At 38.5% G+C, this 23,846-nt stretch overlaps 1 protein-coding gene across 3 annotated transcripts in view; it reads left to right on the top strand.

Moving 5' to 3' along the window:
• mamo (zinc finger protein 628-like) overlaps positions 1 to 23,846 on the top strand; it is a 62,718-nt gene that overhangs the window by 22,672 nt on the left and 16,200 nt on the right. Inside the window, exon 4 of one of the 3 annotated variants that reach the window (XM_085483054.1) lies at positions 284 to 23,710. The exons of the other annotated variants lie outside the window; for them this stretch is intronic. Coding sequence (XP_085339180.1) covers positions 284 to 877 — 594 coding nt within the window. The 3' untranslated portion in view covers positions 878 to 23,710. Of the gene's footprint in view, positions 1 to 283; positions 23,711 to 23,846 lie in introns of those variants that run through there. 3 annotated transcript variants of the gene reach the window in all.

The raw sequence follows: 23,846 nt of genomic DNA, 5'->3' as shown, positions 1-23,846 counted from the left end.
CAATTAGTATTAAAATATGGCGTTAGGACTTACGGGACTAGGTCAAAGACAGAAGCTAAAGAAAAGAGAGAAAGAGAGAGAGAGAGATAGAGAGAGAGAGAGAAAGAGAAAGAGAGAGAGAAAGAGAGAGAGAGAGAGAAAAAAAGATCTTTTAGAGCAGTAAAAGTGCAAAATAGATGAAAGAGGAGAGAGAAAGAGTCTTGGAGACAAAGTCTTTCCCGCGAGGGTAGAGAGCGCCGGAAGGGAAGACAAGAAGTTGATGTTCTTGTTTGTTTGGTTGCAGGAGTTGATGGGTGTGGATGAGCGGGTGTTTGCGTGCATGTACTGCGGTGCCTCGTTCCTCCACCAGAGCAAGCTGACGCGGCACATCCTCTCGCACAGCCTCGAGTCGCTCAAGTACCGCGAGCAGGCGGCCCACCTGCAGCTGCAGGCACAGCTGGGCCTCGAGCCCGGCATGCACCTGCCGCCTGAGGCCCACTATCCCGCCGCGGGTACGATCGAGCCGATGGACTTTGAACTCGCGGCCCACTCGGACCCGACCTCCGGCGTCGTCCTCTGCAAGTTTTGCGGCAAGTCCTTCCCGGACGTCGGCTCGCTGATCGCCCACCTACCGGCGCACACCGGCGATCGGCCGTTCAAGTGCGAGTTCTGCGGCAAGGCGTTCAAGCTGCGCCACCACATGAAGGACCACTGTCGCGTGCACACCGGCGAGCGGCCGTTCCGGTGTACCCTGTGCGGCAAGACCTTCTCGAGGTCGACGATACTCAAGGCCCACGAAAAGACACATTACCCGAAATATGTGCGCAAGTTCCTGTCCCCGAGCCCCGTGGACCCCTCCGAGGAAGAGGCCCCGCCGCCGCCACCGCCGCATCATTGAGTTCGCCTTAGTCTCAGCAGCAGAGAAAGCCGCCGCCGTCAAGCCGAGGCATCGACGACAACGACGACGGTGTCGTTCCCGCTTCCGGTTCCGCCGCCGCACGTTTCGTCCCGTTCCCGCAACCCCACGACACCACTCCCGATTCTTTCCCGACACCACTACTCGTCGTCTCCTCTCATCATCGTCTCCATCTGATCGCGTGATCGTTCACGCATCGCGCACCCACCAATCGGCCACCCCTTTCCTACTTCCACCCTCCCCAACAATCGAGCGACGGGGCAACAAGCTGGCGGTGTTTCTAGTTAGTCCTGTGATTTTGGTTAGGATGGTTGGTAAACGCGTGTTCAGGGGGAGGGACACGTTAATAACGAGCTCCCTCGTTTAATCAGTGCTTTAAGACGAAACGTTTAGCTTATTATATACATATAAATATATAAATATATATATATAGATATATATATATTATAAATTATACGTATATATATATCGATAAATTATTGAAGGTATATATATACATATATATATATATATTTACACACAAATGCATACATACATACACACACGTACACGTACACACACACACACACATGAGCGAGATGAGGTTCGTTGAAAAAAAAAAAAGAGAGAAAGGGAGAAACGGACAAAGCGACAAGAATAAACGAGAAGTGGACGAGGAGAGGGAAAGGAGGGAATTTGAGGTTGGTGCTTTTAAGAGATTTTGATAAAATGCTGTGAATATTATATTGATTACGATTAACTAGAAACTATTGTAATAATGTACTAACGTTGTACGATGTACGATGCGACTGTTGTTGATACGATTGAGAATATTTTATACAGTTGACGGGGGGTTGGAAATGTTGAAAAACGCGCTTGGGAAGGAGAAGAAAGGAGGGAAAAGGAAAAAGAAAGGTAAGCAGGAAACGTCCACTTAGCGAAATTCTACGCGGTGCAATTCGATTCGGTGTGGACACGCAGTTTATAAATTTATAATAGGAAAAAAATTCAGAAGGGGGGAGAGAAAGAAAGAGAGAGAATTTGTTACGAGTGTGCTGGCATTAGTGGCTTCTTCGATTCGTTTCATTTTTTTTTTTTCTTTCTTCAAGCCGACCGATCATCTTCCTTCGCGCTCTCATCGTGGACTCAATTTTGACTTACGACCCGCATCGCGCCGAAAATATAGATCAATTTCGTCTCTCGTGCATCGAAAAGTGTTTCGCGCGATCCGACGAATCCGCGAAATGCTCTGCAGAGAGATTCGAGGACAAAAAATCGAGCGAAGCTTCTCAGATATGTTTTCCGATGCAACTTTTCTCACAGACAGATGATCGCAAGAGTTGCAATGAGTACGCGATGACGCGGTGGCCATTGAAGACAGTGCAATACCTGACTACGCGATTCACACCTACGTTACTATTTTTATTCATATACATATATATATATAGTCTAATTTTTATTTAACAATTTCTTTTTAAGATAGTTAGATAGTTTAATAGCGGTGAGACTCGGTTTCCGTGTAATACCGTCTTTTATTCCATACTCGCGAATTCATCTTTATTTATTTATAGTCCTCGGGAGACTCCACTCGGACGTGCGTGCTCTTGGAAAAAATACGGTATAGATAGGTTTCCCACGTGGATTTCATTTCCACAGTTCACCGCTCAATAGTGAACAGCGCATCGATCATTAATCGCAGATTAATGCCTCGAAGTTAAATATGAATGAATCAAACGCGGCGTCGTATATACGCGCGAATATCCGCAACAAAGATCCGTTTGACAGGATGTTTGAGTAATAGATGTGTTTCCCATACATTCCTGATGCGCAGCATCAAAAAAGAATCTTTCTATCTTTTTCATGATTTTTTTAACAATTTTATGACAAAATTATTTTAATCATTAATTCAGGAATCCCTTACTCTTTAATCATTTTTAATTTAATAAAATATAATAAATATAACAAAAGCTGTCCGCAAAGAAAGAAAAATATTAATTTGGATTTCCATCCGCGAATCTCGCATGTCTGTTACGATACATCCGCGTGATATACACGACGACCCGAACGTTCGAGTGATACGAGAACCAGTATTCGAGTGTACTTTTGTTTTCCTATTAGGTAAAGTAAGGTAATTAGCGCGTATACGCAATTGTGTGAAAATTAATCGGAGACGATCGTTGTCGACCGGTCCAATTCCTCAAAGGCAAAGACGCGACTGCTTGATTTCCTCCGCGGGATTTAATTGAATTCGGCGCGACATAAACATATACTATCGCGCAGGCCGCGCAGACGATCACATGCGAACGCAGCGAAACGAGCTCTTTTCCCGTCTCTTCCTTTTAAGCGATTCGATGAGCGCATTGTATATTTAGCAGCCACTTACTTTCCGTTCGTCCTCCTCGCAAGGGCCTCCCTCTCCCGCCGAGCGAGCCGAGTCGCTCGAAGTCGATCGATCTCTGAAATATTCATCGCATTCCGTGCGCGGAGGCCTGCAAAACGGCACCGAGAAGGAAGGAATCGCCTCGCGGAGAATAGGAAGGTATCGAATACGAACCAATTTCGATCCGAACTCGCGCCGCGAATAGATAATCTCTTCAAAGTTGACCCTAGAATGCTCAACTGTCAAACTTGGGATTTTTTTAACATTTTTTTGTGAAATCAATTTTGCACTAGACACGGGTTGTTTTTAGAATAATACATTTTAATAATAATGAAATTGATTAAATAATTAATTTTCAACTCTTCGATCGCAGTATTTCAAGGATTTTGAGGATGACGTAGATACATTTTGATTTGGTATTCTAGGGTTAGTTGAGTGATTTGATTTAGAGCTGTGATGATTATACGAATTGTTCTTGCTCAAATTCTTGCGTTCTTTCCAGCCGATTCGTGAGTATCGCAACTTTTCTTTCTTCGTCTCAATATATAGTCGACGCGTCTACGTCTCGATCGATGATCGTGACTCCTGTGCGACTTCTGTGATATTTCACGAACGTATATACCGACCACTTTATTTTAACACGCAATGCACTTGTCACGTATCGTCATTACATTCCATCGCTTATCTTAGTTTTTAATCGGCGGCGATATAAAATGCTCTTTCGCGACTACGTTTGATTCGAGAAGACGGGTTCTTCGACGTGTGTGATTTTAATTATATGATCTCTCGAGCGGCATTAAACTTAATAATGCAACACACTCGGTCTCGATCTTCGATTCCGAGTTATTAGAAAATTATTCGCTTTTTTAGAAAAAAAATGTATGCGCACTTTTACTTTTCGATCTGCGCGCTTGCTTTACTTAATTGAATCCTTCAAACGCACAGCATACGATACTTCCTTGAGAGGCGTAGACGCGCGAACTCAACATATATTTGAGATCAAACGGAGAATTCATTCCCGAAGAAAGAAAAGTTATTCCGTTGCACAAAATGATATAAATCTTTGACCTTTTTGATTTGAAATCGAACAGAAGCGTGATTTATTTTGCACTCGTGTGAAAAAAAGAGAAAGTATAACGTCCAAAGTATTACGCGGATCAATCCATTTGCGAAGGGCAGAAGGACGAGAAATTTCGTTCTATACCGCCCCGATCCCGCGCTTCGCGTAGATTTAATTAGAATATTCGCCCGACAAATCGGTATTCCTCTGAAAATGGGATTTTAATTAATATTTACGCGTGACGATGCCGTTAATGACTGGGGGACCGTGAGAGGGTACATTGAAATGAGAGTTTCGCCGCGATTCTGAAACGCGAGTCTGATTAGAGAGTTGGCGTTTGGCAAATGGATCATAAAGTTTCCAAATACCATATCAAAAATGTTGTCAGCAGGTTATAAATTCTGGAATACGATTAATTAAATTCGCGCGACGTTACACAGCGTCCGTCCATCCGTCCGCGCGGTATTAAAATGATATCGCATATTAAATTCGACTCTCTCTCTCTCTCTCTTGTTCACTAAATTCTATACTCGAAGCTCAAACATATATTTCTATCGCGCGCGATTCTTCGGATCTAGATTTTCCGCAATCATTATTCTACGTTCGCGTATCTATTTATTAACTCATTCGGTTCTTTCATGCAAATTAAATCCGAAGAGAAATAAAATGGACAATTTTTGCCTACAACTATTGAGCGATAAAGAACGGCGAGTAAAATCGGAATTATTCGCCGAATCAATAAATTCTTGTATTACGCGTAAACAAGAAAAAATGTGGAAATTATTTATTTAGCGAAAATAAAAAAAATTGCACGCGCGGCAGATATTAAATACCAAATCGATATTTCGTACTTTAAGAGCATGTCCATCTGCGTTGTTGTCCCTTAAAACGATTGCTTTTGTCTCCGAACGCGCTCATTTACGTCCCCTTTTTTTTCCCTTCTCGCGCTTATCTTGATACTCTCGTCGACAATAATATCGTGTAAAATATTAGTTTTGCGACAATATACCGTCGCCGATTTGCATATAATCGCGGCGGGGACGGTAATATTGCGAGAGAGAAAAAAAGAAAAGATGAGAGGAAAAACTAGTATATGAATCACAGCTGCTTGAAATTCATATCGCAACTCTTCGTAAGTTTATATATATATATATACGCGCTAATTTTCCACGTAATCGCGCGAAGCTACGCACTTTTTATCGGTCCCGATCGTGGTAAACAGCCGTGGGTTTTTTTTTCCGCCAAGACTTATCGTCGACGACGCGTTCTTTTCGCGTCGCCGTCTGTGTTATCCGCTCTCGAGTCGGTCGAATCGATCGACAAGGAAAACGCTGATGCCAATCGGAGGATTCCGCGCCGGGTATAACCTTGTAATCGTAAAAATATAATGAACGCGGAGAACTGCATAATGTGCGTCGGATACCACCCTGCGTTATCGCATCATTTGCGAACACGTGTGTGTACTTATACGTGTGTGCGCGCGCGCATCGTGACAGATAAATCATAAATTGGGCAGTGACGCTCAAACGATTCTTGCGTATTGTTTTCGTCCTCTTGTCCAAAGTTAAGGAGATCCTAAACGGCGTCCTGCTTTTTTTCATAAAACAACATTTTTGGTTAAATAGAGTAATAAATGCCTTTTCACGATTAAGTACATGTAGAAACAAAGCGCGAACCTACCGATTTTATATTAAGAACAAATTTTTAATTTTTTTTTTACATACAATTTAATCGTGGAAAAGCATTTATTATTCTATTCAACAAATGAAAGGAAAAGGATGTGCAAAAATAATGTTTTATCAATAAAACAGGACGGCGTTTAGGAACCCCTTAAGTAAAAAAAAAAAAAAATAAATAAATTTAAGAAACAGAGAGAGAAAAAGGGGAACAATCTTAAAATACTATTTCGTTTTCCGCGAGATAACAAAAAAAAATCATTAGACACACGCGTGCGTGACTTCGCATTCGCGAAGCGAAAAGGAACGATGGAGGACGACCTACTTCGCGATCTTAGTAACAGCATTTCGGCGTCGGACATGATTTCGTTCTTCGTGTCGGATAAAATCGGGCTGTCATCTCGCCTCGCCTTGCCTCGCCTTGTCTGTTTTCATCACGTTATAAAGCCAACCTCCGCGAGGTTTTTCCTCGACGATATCGCGTAGTTTTGGCGGCCGTCGATTTTTTCACGGGATGTCCCGTTTACGCAACGATACGTCGTTGCTAGTGCGTCGCGGAAGTGCATTGTATATAGTTGCAATTATTCACGCCGCGAACACAGAACGCAAGATACAGATGGGCGATCTCGCCGTTAAGTGCAATCGAGAGGAGAATTAATGAGCGGCACGACGCGACGTGCATCGCTGGCGTAAGGTACAATCAGCAAAGTTCCAATTAACTTAGGTTTTAAGTTATCCAATGGCTCGTGTGCGCGCAAGATAGAGAAAAAGAAAGAGGGAGAGAGAGAGAGAGAGAGAGAGAAAGAAAGAAGGAGAGCGAGATTTGACATTTAGTCTCTTAGCGGCTACGTGTCTTTTATTTTAAAGGGAGCTTCTTTTCCACTCGTAAAATTCGTTCTGGGTCTCACGAATATTTTGTGTGCGATAGATGTGGATGTGCACCAATAAACGATCTTTTCTCGTCTCTATATAAGATAATAATTGTATATAAATTTTAATTTTTCCGAAATCAAATTATGCTATATATGAGTGACGTGTGATCATATGACGAAATATTTTCATATTTTTATTTAGCAAAGAATTGAAATTGTGTATTTCTTGAACGATCGTTACTGGTACATCTGTCGCGTATCGATTGCGACTTAAATATTATTTGCGACGACAAAAGAAGTCCTTGTAGCTTGTCTTCAATTAAGTCGAGCGCTTCGTACATTTTGTTTGACACCTATCATCCTTCTCGCTCGCTCCCCTGGCTCCTTCCTTCATCGCGATTCCTTTTCGATCTCATCTCCTCTCCGTGGATCCTCGCGAGAAACTGCACGTGTCTCGTATATTATTGTACGTCGGACTGTATTATACATAGGGAGAATTTGTATGTATATTTTCCACAAGTATTCGTTGTGTACTCACATATACACAAACACACCTTTAGGCTTTCGTTCCGTTTAAGAGCGACTTTAGCCAAAAATACTGAAGGGATCGTTTAAGATCGTACGAAGCTCCCGTGTCGCCTTTTTTTTAGGGATTGCTTTTAATTTATTTTTACTTATTTATTACCATCGACTAATCGGAAATTAGAGGACAATTAGAGATAATTCTTAGATTTTTGGAGATTCTCAAAAAATTCTACCCCTTTCGATCCCTCCCGTCGTCAAGGGTCCCTAGCTTAGTTTCGTAGTAGCTTTTGCGTGTAAGTTTCTGTTCTCTAAAGTTCCTAAAAGACCCGTTCTATCTATTAATTCAATTGTACATAGCCTAGACATAGTTTGTACTTATATTAGAAAACGTGAAAAACGTAATATCGTAATAATGTTGTTATGTAGAGCGAAACTAAACGGCGAGAACAATTTGGATCAAGATAACGAAAACCTGATGCAGGCCAGTCTTGAGCGTAATATTTCTTGGAGTAAATCCGTAGAGCTCGATCGATTACGTTTCCGCCGGTACCCACTTCCGTCCGCGTGCGTTGTGAGATTTTTCTTTGATATATATAGAGCATAATTCTCTCTTAAGTTTTCGCGCTAATCCCGCGCGTCAGTATGTTTGGCGAAAAGTCTGCTAGATAGAATCACAGATGTACGAACGTAACAGGACGGAGCGTATATGAAATAATCTAATGTGTTACGTGGTCGATCTATGAAAAAACATCCAAATCTCTCATCGAATCACAAGCATGTTAATTCATCTTTAACATATCACCGGTTTTATATACAAATATTTTACATTGTATAATATAATAAATTTTCATTGTATATAAAAAATGAAAATTTGTTTATATTAAGTAAGTTATGTAAAATATTTTTATGTATTCAAATAACATTGGTGATATACATATATCTATATAATGTGCTATATAATAGAAAATACAAAATAAACATGAAGATTTTTAATTATTATGATCAGATCATTACGTAAAGTTGTAATAAAGGGGTCGCGAGGTAGAGAATAATGCAAGTATACAAAGTGCGAATGGATGTCACACGTTTTCAATTTCAAACTCGCGCGCGACGCACTGATTAAGTATATATACATATATACACTTAATCTATATATGCACGTATACTCCATTCTGTTACACTCTTGCGTCTCTAGCGTGTATCTTGAGTAGAACGACGCGATGCGACATAGAGAAGCGTCTGTAAATACAAAGCGCGATTTATTCTCTTGCCAGGTGTCATGATGCAATACATACACACATATCGAGTAATAGACTAATTCCTCTAGTTAGAGTTCCTGCGCAGGAAAGGCAGCTTATCGACAAGTGGACTTTCTCGCCCTCTCTTTCGGCGTTAGCAGACGCGACAAACTAGGCACATCGATGTGCGAATTTTGTGACACAATAGATTTATTTCCATATCGTAGTCATCTCTTCTTTACTAATCATTCTTCGCGTCTGTCTCTTTCTTGCTACTCGTATCTGGAGTGTTGAGCTGAGAATAGAGGCAAGAGTTTGAAATGAGATCGCTAATATGCGAAGAAAAAAAATTGTTGGATGCATTATTCTTTGAAAAACTTATGAAAAGCTAACTATTACTAAAGCTCAAAAAAGTCATTTAAGAAGAAATTTATGGTACAATTTAATTTAATTTAATAGCGTGGTACACGAAAATTGATCAATCTTAGTACAAGGAATATGTCTTACATGACAGATAAGAATGAAAAATTTTTATCTCAAAATTGACGCAGAGTCTTATATTAATCTTAATTGTACATGAATCTCAAAATTGTTTTAAAATTTCTACATCATAAATCATAATTTAGAAAAATGTGGATATTTTAATTTTCAAGTTTATTTAAATGAAATGTTGTATATAATAATATATACAATAGACTTTAACGGAATTTTAATTGAGAATAACTTGGTGAAAAAAAAAAATATATATTCTTTAAAAATATTCAACGCAGAATCCGCAATAATACTTACTATACATATATGCATTTCGACATTAAAAGCATAATACTGCTTACGCATAATATTTACTTGCATCGATAGCATAACGTATTTATAGAGAATGGCGAGATCGTTCCTCGTTGCATAACGTTGGACGAAGCGATAGTGTTCTAAATACGATTAGCAATAAAAGATAGAGGACGCACGAGCAATAATCGAGTGTGAAGATTCCAGCAGCTAACGCACGAATGTAGACATAATAAAATGCTCTATGTTTCTATTTTAGAAGCCGAGTTGAGAGTTTTCGATCAATTTTCCCGCGCGAGAGAGATGTATTCCTTTTGTCTTTTCTCTCATTTTTAGTAGAAAAAACACACACATGTTGACAGTATTAAAAGAGTTACAAAGAGTTAAGTAATCCTGTCGAGGTTGTTCCGAACATATATATATACAATATTTTATCCGTCGTTAATTTTATATAATATATACACATATGTATATATAAATATCTCCGTTTACGGACACGACATACCTATACGCAATTGGCAAAGCACTTGACAAAAAGTATATAAGATATTAGGGTAATTATCGTTCCGATTGGATGTAATACGCGGGTGAATGTGGATGCGTGCATGTGTGGATGAATGAATGCGTGCGTGGATTTTTCGCGCAGATGTGGATTTTTTGCGCGAGAGAACGAATGGAGAAGAGAGCGAGTGTAAGGAAACCGGGAGCAGACAAAAGAAAAAAAATAATGTCAGATGTACAATAATTATTTAGATACATATTACGCCAAGCCGTGTGTCGCTGTATTGTTTCCGGACTAAAGTTCCTTAGGGGCACGCGAATTTGCTCCGAATTCGAACGCCGCCCCGATGTGTGATGACGGTGCTTTGTTTCTCTTTTAATTGTACTATTAATTTTTATCACAACCATCTCTCCTTACGCAGTATACTTAAGTTACGTTAGGATTTATTTTGTTATTCTAACATATATACATTATATTATATATAATATTATTATTAATTATTAATATTATTATTATTATTATTATTATTATTATTATTATTATTATTATTATTATTATTATTATTATTATCGAGACTATTCGGTATATACTATTACGTTTACTTAAGCATATATTATTAAAATATATGGATACCTATTTTCAAATACAAATTTCCGTTCGCAATATTTTTTATTTTCTTTTCCTCGTGCGCATACCGAAACCCTTTTGAACCTTGTGTCCCTTTATTATGTTTGTGCGTAATCTTATCCTGTTGAATATTCAGTGCTACTCTTTCTCTCTTTCTTCTTCCTTAATCACCGTTAATTATATTACGATGTATGTTATCTTTATAAGTTCCTCTCTGCACACGTGTACAGTAATACTCTACTTCTCAATAGCTTCGAAAAACGGTTTCGGTTGAGCATCCCTGCTACGCATCGACGATTATTAATTCCAGCTCGAATGCGGCTCATGCCGGGAAATTCATACATTGCGGGCATAATATTGTACGTACGTAACATCCATCGGCGAATTAAATATTTTTCACGCAGGTCGCAAAATTTGGCACAATACATCGTAACGTCACGAGAGACATCCACAAATTTAGGCAATTTTCTCGACGCGCGTTATCGAGTTCCTATATATTGCGGAAATATATATATGTATATATATTTATTTATAATTTATTTATATAATTATGATATTATCATTTCTTTTTATGTGTCCATGATTATATTGACGAGCGACGATCATCCAGTTGATAAAAATAATCAGAGAGAATATAATGAACGAAACAAAAATTTATTCGAAATTCAATCGCATTTGACTATCGTTACAAAATGAAAAAAAAAAAAAAAAAAAACGATATCGATAAGGCCGCCGGCGCACTCGATCGGTTGTAATATAAGTAGACATTAACAATTAACGAGTTAAAAATGGGGAGAGAAAGCACACACAATAAAAATGGCATAAGTATATACCTATGTATAGTATTTTATCGCAAAGCATAGGCGAAACAGTATGTGTAGACTTATACGATTTACACGTAGGCGAGATAGCCTTACTATACACACGTATATTATTGGCAGGCACGTCAGCGCAAACGTACGTGTGCGTGCGTACGTGTTCTATTTTCTGTAGGACAGCGCGTAAGCCGGTGGGTCTCCAATACGCATTACATTTTACGTTCGATTATTCCAAATCGAGAAAAAAAAAGATATGATATGAAAATCGAACACATAATCTTTTCTGTAGAATTGTTTTCGGCATATCGGCGAACGTTACATTATTATTATTATTCGTCTCTCAGTTTCATTTGCGTTTTCGCAAATGCTGATCCGAGATTGAAGAAGGGTATCTTCTGCAAAAGCATTGGAGACGACGACTGACCCAAGCGAAATTCACCTATGTGCAAAAAAAAAAAAATAAAGAAAAAGGTTCGTGCTGTCCCTTCGCGACAGCTATGTGCACGTGCGCTCGTGAAGGCGTATCACGGCGTGATGGATTAATAAAAAATAAAAAAAAAAAAAAAAAAACAGTGCGCGTGAACGAAAACATTCGCATATCAATTTCTACTTCATATCAAGGTGCATCAACGACGGTGAACCATCCACCAAACCACTTGATCGTAGGCTATTGTAATACGCGTAATTTCGCGCACGGAGAAAAATCCGCGGAGATCCGACAACGCGACGGCTCTCCGAGAATAAAATTCAAGGTGGGGTGAAGAAACGTAAAAAGAAAAAAAAAAAAAAAAGGGAGACGCTGCGAGTTGGATCTCGCGGAGAAACGCGGAGCGCGACGCAGCGCGCTCTTTATTCGTTGAATACTCAGGAATAGACGTTAACGCATTCGCCGATTCGCAGATATTCGCGATTTCGAACTGATATTTTTTATTCGGCCTTTTCGGTCGCGCGCACCCCCCTCCTCCCCCCTCCTCGAGAAGGGGAGAAGAGAGGGGGAGTCGTAAAAAAATCGTTTAACAATAAATAAACGATCCTCCCATCACCGCGTGTTTTTTAGGCAGACATTATATAAAGATGCGTTAATCGCTCTTGTACATATAGAAGAAGTTGCGTGTCCAGTATAGAGGCGCTCATACTCGTTGATGCCTTCCTTTATATGTTTCGAACGACTGTATTGTTACGCGAATGCACTCACACGGCGACGACAAGCGGGCAGTCTGCACGAACCTGAAAACCAGGTCAGGGGATGAGAGCTTATGCTTAACGCGTAAAATTGAAATTATCGATTAATCTCGCTAGCCGGATGTTCGAGTATCCAATGCGAAAGGCAAACGCGGCGCCCGAAGCTCTTTATCGGTTATATCGACGAAACACTGTAATAAATTTGTACGTCTAAGTGAACATTTACAAACTATTTCCCCGACGAGAGTCGCCGCTTTAATTTCGCTCAATGTTTATCCGCTTAATTATATATGTCGATTTGATTACCGAGTAAACCTCCCGATTAAAAATCTTCGACAATTGCGATCAAATTTTCATGAAAATTTGATTAATTATACACAAATATATACTTGAGGATATTAATTGGCAAGAAAAGCGAATATACACAGGGGGAAAAATCGTATAGAATTTCGAAACGCTTCGAGATACAGAATTTAGGAATTCATTCCTAGGATTGAAAACGAGACGCCCTCAACCTTTGACCCGAGCCGATAATTAATGCTGTTAAAAAATGGGGAGAGAAGTGCGCGAGACAGAACAATAGTAATAAATATTTAAGATTAATATAATTGAAAGGGAGGAGATATAAGAGGATAAGGGATGCAAATAGCTTGTCGCAGTAGTTGCTCATGGAAGAGAAGATCGAGTGATCGAACGACAAGATAAACGTGCGGTTTAGCGCGATTCGAGATAAACCAAAATTGGCACATTTTAATTCTAGATTTAATATATATAAACGCGCTCGATATATATTTTAGATTCTAACTACTAGGAGACTGACTGAATTGGGGTGAAAAGGGGGTAAACACACGGGTACTTCTTACATGTTGCCGGTGTCGCGCGAGAAAGACTGTCGCGATTTATATCTGCACGATCTACTCTATTGGTGTTTCGGGGAAGATCGCAAATTTAAATTTTATTAGAATACAAAAAAAAAAGAATGCGCTGTTAATTAGTGAGAAGTTGTTATTTAAAACTTTTTGAAATTCGATAATTATATTTGATCTCTCGCGACAAATACGCGAGGGAGAGAGAGAAAAGTTACACGCGAGTTTCGAAATTTGGAGAGGAAAAAAATGATATTCCAACAAAAAAAAAAAAAAAACGAGATTTGTAGAGGGAGCGTGCAGATGAGGGTATCGTTATTCTCGGACTGATATAATTTTAAGCCTCTAAGCCTCTCTCTCACAAATTTCCAAGGTTACACGCTTGATCGCACAAAAAAGGCATATATATAAATACTTCGGATCGTCCGGTGCTTCACGCGTTCCCTCGTTCTTATAGGATCCTTACTCTCTAATTAATATCGCGATTTTAATTACCTTAAGCAAATTCGAAACTGTTGCGCACTTTTGTCGAAGAAGCGTGGAAAAAAAAAAATAACGCGATCGCGAGCGGCTAATTATATTCGATGATATATTCGCGCTCTTCTTCGCTCAACATCTTCTCTTCTATAAATCGCCACGCCGAGTAAGGAGAAAGAGAAAAAAGGAACGTAGGTGAATATTATACAATGAAAAATGAATATATCAGTTTACACACACACACAGGAGAAACTTACTACGCAATGAATCTGATAGCAATAAATGTAAAAAGAGGCAAAGAGGAGGAGGAGGAAAGAAGAGGAGAGAAGAGACAACCACGGGGAGATGTTGAAACGTATGTAATCTCGATGCTATGTATATCGTTTTCAACTAATATCCATTCGTTTCCGCGTCTCCGCCGCGCGATCACTCTCTCTCTCTCTCTCTCTCTTTCTACACTATACATATATAAATAAATAAATAAATGAATAAATGAAATATATATACATATATATATATATGGAAAAAATATATATTATATATATATGTCGAGAGATATTTATACTAGTATTTTAATAGTTTAGTACATAATATACACGATATATAAATACATATATATATATATTATAAAAAAGAAAAAAGGGCGAATGTTGTAATATATAATAATAATAATACAAAGATCAGACGAGAGCGAGAGTGAGTGAGAGAAAGTGAAATAGACTAAAACACCCTGTAAATACATAAAACACACATATAGAAAAAAATATTATATATTCTACGATATATTATACACACATACACAAACAATATATATATAAATATATATATATATTGAATATGACTAGTGATACAAATATATAGAGTTATTGTATACACCAGCATATAGAGACAAATATGTGAATAGGAATTAATCTAAACTGAAATTAACTATAGGCAATGAATATTTAGAAACTAAGAGACAAAGTTTATTATGTAAAGATGCATAGGCATTATTACTACGGGGACACCTAATCATAATTATTGACATTATGATAAAAATTAGGCAGAAAAAAGAACCTAGAGCGCGATGAGAACATGTTGATAAAGTTTCTTAGGTAGGACTATATTATATATATACATATACATATTTATATATATGTACATGTATATATATACTTTATTGTTTGTACATTGGGCACGAGTGCTCTCTTATTTTACTGTGATCCATGTTTTGTACAATTTTCGAAGGTCGCATCGCATATCCATGAGCTAGCATTAGGCGTAGCATTGCTTTTTCGCCATTTTTATCCCTCGACTCGTCGTTCTGGGTAAAACAATCGCGTTTTCGACGAAAATTCACCTACATGTAGAATCCTCGCAAACATCACTCACACTGGAATAACGCGAAACGCGTACTAAAATTTACATCCACTGCAAATATTTGATTACCGTTCATCGAGATTTAGAATCAAGTTGATCAATTTTTGCGCGAAATCATTCATTTTTGCTTGACAACCACAGCTCTACACGATAACTGACATCGAAATCAAGATTACTTTTATCCGGTTCCAAAATCTGACAAATTCGAAAACAAATCGTCGCATTTTTTGTTCAAACAACCCTAAAATAATCCGTTATGCCTATGCAAGGCATGCCGTTCTTCCGGTCGTGATGAGCTGTACAGATTCACCTTTCAAACGTGAGAAACGACGAGAGTCATTCGGACACTTTTTCTATTTACTTATAATTTTTCTGAAAAATAGAACCGCGCTGTGTCAGATTTAAGTAACGTCAGTTTCATATTCCTCCACGTCCAAATTTTCGTGATTGTATTTTTCTTTCCCAAGGCGCGAGATCTCGATGAAAGAATGTAATCGACCCTCCGCGGACTGACTGAACTCGAAAAACATTTGAAAGATGCATTCATATCAATACAATATTTATAAGAGAGCAACAAGCATGTGTGCGCGCAAAAGAACGACAACGAAAATATTAGGTTGGTACAAAAAGTTGATCGTCGAATAAACTAAAAAATAAAATTTGACGCGTAGTTTTGAAATATAATCCTTTATTTATTTATTGATAAATAAATAAAAACACATTTTTTATTGTTTCATTATCAGAATATTTTTGTTTAAATATACAAAAAAGAAGTTTTTTGTGTTTCCTATTTAGAAAAAATTCAAACTCTCCACTTTAAAAAAAAAAAAAAAAAAAAAAGAGAACCTTATAAAAAATAATAATATTGAATTCCCTCTTTAATTCTGACCTAATATCTTCGTACATATTTCACTTTTTCTTCGCTTCAAATTCTGCGTAAAATAAAATCGTGAAATGATGATCTGTGATCGAAGCATTCGTGGATCGAAGTGTGCGAAATAGAAGAATCATTGAAAATATAAACGATCGTCGATTCGCGAAATTTGCGAGCATCGCAAAACTTGTCGGGGTGCATCTCTTCGCGCGAATGAGGATACGTAGGGAAGAGAAAAGCGCGTTAAAAGAGTGAATAAGAGATATCGGACAGAGGGGTAGTTTTTGCAGCTTATATACGTCTGCACACGCGCACGTACGCACATACTCTCGAGAACGGTGGAGAGCAAAGGAAAAGAAAAAAGGCGAAAAAAAGGACGTAAGGGGATGGAAAGAGGGTTGCCTCTGGAGCATTACCAACGGTTATACAGCGGTTCGATCCTCTCGCGAACGTCGGCCGAGCGTGCACGCATCCCCCGGCGCGGTGGACAGAGAAAATCGGTATATAAATTCGGAGACACGTGTGTCCCTCGAGAGGGCGAGAGAAGGGAAGCTAAGGAGAGAGAGAAAGAGAGGGCGAGAACAAAAATGGGTAAGCGAGAGAGGGAAGGAAACATAGGTCAGGGGTTGTTTTCACCTGGCGCCGCCCCAAGTCACGCCTACCTGCGCGATTCTGAACATAGGGTAGGTAGGTACGCCTACGCGTGCGATACCAACACGCGACACGTATACACGCGGGCACCGCGTGCTCTGTATCCGTATAGTTTTCAATGTATATATATATTAGGGTATGTATGTGTCGCCGATCGCGCAGATGTGCGAGGTCTGAGCACGTCAAGCCTACGCCTACTACTTCCGCGTACACAAGGACGGTGCACGATCGACTACTACTACCGAGCCGTGTCTGACTCCTACCGCGGCTGTCACTACTAGCCCAGTTCGAGGCATCGCGCGTTTCGCGAGTTTGCGGATCGGGTCACCCGGTGACACGTTCCCGCGTAATTCTGCTACGCGCTACTAAAAGTACGATTCCGATTTTCGGATGGTTGCGTGACAAGCACGCGAGTCAACCAAAAATTCTATGCCGCTGGAAAGTAATTGCTCTAGGACGCGAGCCGCGATGAGGAAATCGAAGACGGATCGTATGCTTTCTATTGAAAATTCGAACGATTTCATGTTATCGCGATATGCTGAAGAATCAATCTTTCGATCGAAAGAAGAATTAATAACTGGTTAGTAGAGATGTGCGAATCGAGATTTTCTAATTCGAATCGAATCGAATCACCCATATTTCGAATTCGAATCGAATTAACGCGTATAGAATTAAACGGATTAACGACCTTCTTACGCGGTTCTTTGATTCGAATTCGAATTGCAGTGATTTGACGTTATCGAATCTTTCGATTTCGAACTACGTCGATTCGAATTCGAATAATTCGCACATCTCTACTGGTTAGAGAGTTTGTTGTTTATTAAATTGTATTTTAGATATATATTGTTATTTTTGCGAATAGACGATGAAACTTATGAAAGAGAAATTTTATATAAAAGCGTTTAATTGTTCATATGATAAAGTTGTCCAATTTTTATATCTTGACTAGATTTGTGTTTTTATGGATAGGGATTAAGAAGAGTTGATTTATCGTTCTTTTCAAATGCTAATTGTAATATTAATGCACGATTAACGATTCCATCAGTATCTCGAATATAAGATCGATTGCACGGTGGTCGAAAAATAATTTAAATCAACGGGAAAGAAATAATCTCTCAAATATCTCGAATATTTGCTGATAAAACGAGACAAGAGAGAACAAAAGTTGACTTATTGCATTAAAAAATTGTTACGATCAATGGCATTACTAAGTACTTTAAGCATCAGCAATATTGTTGACCATATTATAATCTCGTAATGGACAATTTAAACTGCTGAAGAAAAAAACGGGAGTTGAAACATTGTTTTTCATGCCAGTTTATTACGTTGGAAAAAAATTACCACGCGTTTTTAACGCCACTGTTAATATTTTGATATAAAATTATTAACGCTATATCGAATTGGAATATGAATGCAGAATTATACACAATTGGTTTAATCCATCTTGCGACTGTATATTTTTTTCCTCTTTTTTTTTTTTTTTTTCAGCGAAGCTCGCAATTTTTCTTTCGTAATGCAAAGAACAGACACGGCTCCGCTCGCGTCGACGTCGACGTCGTCGTCGTCGTCGTCGTCGTCGGGTTCACATCCGCGCCGCGCGCACGTGTGTCCCACATCTACGAGATAGAGACAGAGACGCGCGTGTATGCACAAACGCGGGGGGATGAGATGCAGAGCGATGTACATATATACCGCGACTCGTGAAGCACGCGCAACCCCCTCGCACAACCCCCTTCCGTCCGCGCGACGGGCCGCGACTACGTGCCTGCTTGTCGCTCCGTTATTAATGGGATCTCTTCCGCGGGAATTCCGCCAATAAGGTCGACGCGCAGGATCACGGCCTCTCTCTTTCTCTCTCTCCCTTTCTCTCTGTCGCGCTCAACCCCCGCGCTTCTTCCCTTCCCATCCGCACCCCCGACATCTCGACGCTCAGCCTCGTCGAGCCGCTCTTTCTCCCTCTCTGGCCGAGCTGTTCAAAGTATACCGCGTACATGTAAAAAAAAACGTAGAAAAAAAATTGTACGCCCGACACGTCATATCTTACGGGGCGTGCAGCTCTCGCCGACGCGCTCGATAACCGCGTTTGATGAATACCGATTTATCGCATCTCCTGTGTGCGTACGTACGTGCGTGTTTTGCCACTGTCGGTGTGCGTGAGGCTACTATCTTTGCCTGCGACGCGTGGTATTTTTCATCTCGCACGTCCGCGTGCGAAACAATTTGATATCTCAGAGATAATCGAAGGACGTGCGATCTTGTATCAGAAAAGATTCGGATCAGGACGGGACGATACGAAATATGCGAAAAAAAAAAAAAAAAACGCTAAATCTTCACGACATCAAACCTTTTATATGCACGAAGAGAATTTTTCGTTATTTTTTACCGCAAAATTCATTATACAAATATTATCGTGTTTGGTAATAAGCCGAAAATTATCATGCTGCATGTTGAAATTACTATGAATGCTTCAGCTGGATTGAAAATATTATTCTGCAGTGTAAAATTTATACAAAATATTTTATATATTTATCCATTTTTTCGCATCTATTCTATTTAAGATACTTTAAGAATGGGTTTTATTTTTTTAATTATTAAAATTTTATTATATATTTTAGTAAAATTTATCAAACATATTTTGTCTTATTATAGATATTAATATTTCTATTTGTGGTAAATATTAATCAGAGTTCTTATAAAATTCTACCAATATCATATTATTTCACACGATTTTACCATGAATTTCAGAACAAATTCTAAGAGAAAATTCTCTCTGTGTGGAAATGATATTTAGCGCATTGAAAAATATATGAATTTAAAATTTTAAAAATGAAAAATATTCAAAGATTTTAATTAAAATTTAATTAAAATAAAAATGATTTTAGAAAAGCGCACGAAGCTTTTGCACAGACTTTTTGATGTCGACAAAATACCTGCGCTAAAGAATATGTGTATATAATGAAGACTAAGAGTACTGAGAATTATCAGCATTGTCGAACGTCGATCATATTGTGCATTCGTTGCACATTTCGCGCCCAAGACACATACATTTTATTTCTGTCATTGTCCTGCGAAGCAATATTAGTAAGCATCGTTCGAGATCCACGAATGCACATTTCCATCATTTCTGCGCATATAATTAACGCATATTTTGACGGTTTATGAAAAAAAATGTGCGTCGAAAACGAAAAAGCACACAAGAGAAAAGAGCTTAATCCTTTAATCTCTTCAGGGATATTGACACATATATGTGTTTAGTTTTAGTTAATCTATGAAATTATTTCACTAATAGTGTACCTTGATAGTTGATGTCAACGCACAATGGTCACATAAGTGTATATTATTTTTTCTCAGAGGTTTCAAAATATTTTTCAATTTTTTCTATTTTGTTTAATAATTATAAATATATTTTGAATAAATACAATTGCGAAAAAAAAAAGATAAAACAATTTTTTTCCAAGTTCAATAAATCCGTCCCTGAAGAGGTTACATAATTATTTATTAAATTAATAAATTTGTTACACTCTCATATCGTAATATGTAATTTGCAACGTAAATACGTAAATCATTCACAATCTGAATACGTATTTTCTTCTGGTTTTCCAAACTAAATATGATGACATTTTTCGAAACGCTGACGAAAATAAATGTCCGTCCGTCGAGGCTCGATTACAGCACACACCTGATCGAGTTTTATAAATATTCCTTTTCTGAATTCTCCGGTAAATCAATTGAGACAGAGAATAAAGTAGAGCACAAAAAGAGAAAAGGAAATGAACAGAGTGCGTAATATATTCGTACATGGAGGGAAAAAAACACATACACACACACACACACATACACGCGAAGACAACGCAGTGTTCAATATTTTCGGAGTCACCCTGTAGATCGAAATCTCGCATATAGTACTAACAGATTGTATAACACTTAACTAAGCTTTCCGTATAACGATACGAGAGACATACGAATTGTTATGTTTTCTACAGTAACGTTTGTACTACCGACTTACAACAATATTTGTATAATATAACGATACAAGAGAGAAACGTACCTATACAACATAGGTGTTATACCCAGATGCAATAACTTTTTTAAAACGATGTTACCGGAATATTTTTCATACTTGTAAACGACTCGTTGCGGCGTCCGCGTCGTCCGTCCGTGTAAAGACGCGACGCGACCACCGGTACCGCGGCAACCACTACTCATTTCGTTTCTTGTGCCAACCAGATCTTAGATTTTGCTTTCCCAGGATGTCAAGCAACGTGCTGTTAAAGCGTAACAACACAGTGTAATCCGATTTTTAAGGAACCCACATGCCATTCCACCTTAGCACATCTCGACACCAAGCACCCACGCCCATTCGCTTGATTATCGAATATCGAATGAAGGGGGACGAGAAAGTGTGTATGTATGTATGTATGTATGTATGTATGTATGTGTATGCGTGTGTGGGAGAAAGAGAGATAGAAAAAGAGAGAAATTTGAAAGACACAGGGGAAAATGTGTGCAGTGTACGCTCACATAGTTTGTCAATAAAAAAGGAAGAAAGAAAAGGAAAGCGAAAACAAGTTTGTTCTTCAAACGAACGAGAGAGAAAGAGACGGAATCTGGACATTGGCGAGAAAATGTTTGTTTGCGACCGGGACTCTTGAAACTATCTCGCGGCGTTAGTAATTCGATTATCGGACTTTGCGAAAGCAAGAATACAGGAGAGAGAAAGAGAGAGAGAGAGCTATAAACGAAACGCAAACGCCAATGGTGCCGTTACGATCTCCCCGCGATGCATTCGGTTACGATGCAGATGCACCGGGATGCACCGAGAAGCATCGCGGGAAACTTAAGAGCAATATAACTCGCGTTTTTTTTTTTACATAGCTCAAAATGAAAATAGAGAACTAAAAAATCTCTCGATGCTTATATACGTAATTTTGACAGCGTCATTAATCGTTCATTCTTGCCTATATACATTTGGATGTCTTATTTAAGTGAACATCCAAAAATTTTCCATTTTTTTTCGATCGTTTGTTTCGAGATTCTCTTGGTCGCACTCTAGAGATCGCGGAATCTTTATGACGAAGAATTATATGATTATGTTCTCTCGAAAGTTAAGGATCTCGGAGCTTGAAAAGAGAAAAGGCGAGTTGAAAACGATACTTTTGAAATAACAGGGCGATTGTTATAAAATGGAAGCCGTATGACGTGCTGTTCGTTAAATATGCAGTAAATCACGCGATTATTTGTAACTTTATATTCTGGATTAAATTGGATAATTTGTTCACTTTAATATAAATGTAGATCTTACCCATGATTGTACGTATTAAAATCATTTCTTCGACATCATTTCAATTATACATATTCGGAAATGTAATAGTCATTTTTTGTCATCATCACATTAATTAAAAATATTGAATCACTTTTATATACGTAAAGAAGGCAGAGTTTTCTAATTTTTTTTTTTCCATCGAAAAAATATTCTTACAAAAAATACTCGTATGATTCTCTTGAATTATATCTGTCATGTCGAAATATCTTCATTTGGCTGCGCTCTTCGCTTTTTTACTTTTCAAACACCTTGTATGTGTATGATATCGCGTGATACTCGGAACTCCCGAGTGCGACCTTGCTGATCTTAGATATTATGGGCTGCGATAGGACACGTATGTGAGTTATCGAAGCACGATCTCTTCGCTGCGGTGGAATAAAAAAAGAAACCACCGATCGACAGACCAGCTAACCGATGGGTCTCATTTTTGGATATCCTGATTTATTTCCACGAGCCGTTCGCGATATCACGTAACGATTGATGTCTTAACTTGCTACATAATTGAAGACAATCGAATCAGAGTCTATTTTCATATCGCGAGTCTTTTAGAAAATAATTTTACATTCGTTGTCGCATCATTTAAATTGTTACGTTTGAATTCAAATGAAGGATTTAGAGTCGGAATGTCAATTCATAAGATTCACTTTAATTAGAACTTTATACAATTTGACGGAATTTGTATTAATTATCTCTCTGTATTTTTTCTGACAATTAAAAAAGTATGCTATTATTTAAAACAAATTTATTTTGAAGTATTTGTTGTAACATGTACGGCAAAAAATATATTTTTAAAAATCATATAAACAGACTCTAATCTCGTGCGTGTTTGTCATCGCGAACGACTCGTGGAAATGAAGGGAAAATTTATTGTCAAAAATCATCATGTCCCCGAGTTCATATTGTAATCGAGCGTATCGCAAACATATTCAACTCGCGATGCACAAGCGTTCACTTAGAACACAGCGAGACGTGTAAGATGGATGTGACTGATTGTAAAAAAAAAAAAAAAAGAACCGTACTGAATAATCCGACAATGAGAGGCATATCCGTCCATCCGATACGTTTCGATCTGTACTGCGTTTCAGATCGTTGCTGGGTGTGGTCTAGTTCAAAGTGTTTTTAATCCGGGATTTTTTAATATTCGAGTGAAATTGAGCGAAGCAAAGCTCTGAGATCGCGACCGTGTGCGAATGCGTCCTGAATTTACGAGAGCTGACTGATATGAGAGAGTCTCGATTTAATACAGAGAACGTTTATATTATATAACATACACGCGCGCGAACGTTTGTGTACACGTATACATTTCAGCTGTATCGATAGAATCGGAAGACATTTCGACAAAATCGGCAAAAATTCGATATTCTCGCGGAGAAGTTTGACGAAAGGAAAAGGCCCACTCTTGTCCGTAAAACTCCATCAACATCGATAACGCGTTCTGAACATTCCGGAAATCATTGCGGAATAGCCACAACTGATTTGGCTTGGCGTATTTAAAAAAAAAGAAAAAAGAATAAAAAAGTATAAAAACTGGTTTGTTTCGGTTCTTAGACGAACGAATGCATATCATAGTTGTAAATTAACAATTTGTGAAATAAAAGCTGCAAACTGTTTGTGTTAACAATACGTCACGTGCGTACAACGTATATGTCTATATCTATATGTATCCTTACGCCTATCTTTATCTATATACGTACACCGGCAATTCCCGCCCGTGTATCCAATCTCGCGTGAAACCCAGAGCGACATTATGCCGTAGGGA

Source organism: Nylanderia fulva, unplaced genomic scaffold (genome assembly GCF_048542155.1).
Source record: "Nylanderia fulva isolate GAGA-0341 unplaced genomic scaffold, ASM4854215v1 Scaffold23, whole genome shotgun sequence".
Lineage (NCBI taxonomy): Eukaryota > Metazoa > Arthropoda > Insecta > Hymenoptera > Formicidae > Nylanderia > Nylanderia fulva.
Note: the sequence above shows the minus strand (reverse complement) of the source record. Positions and strands in the feature narration are given on the sequence as shown.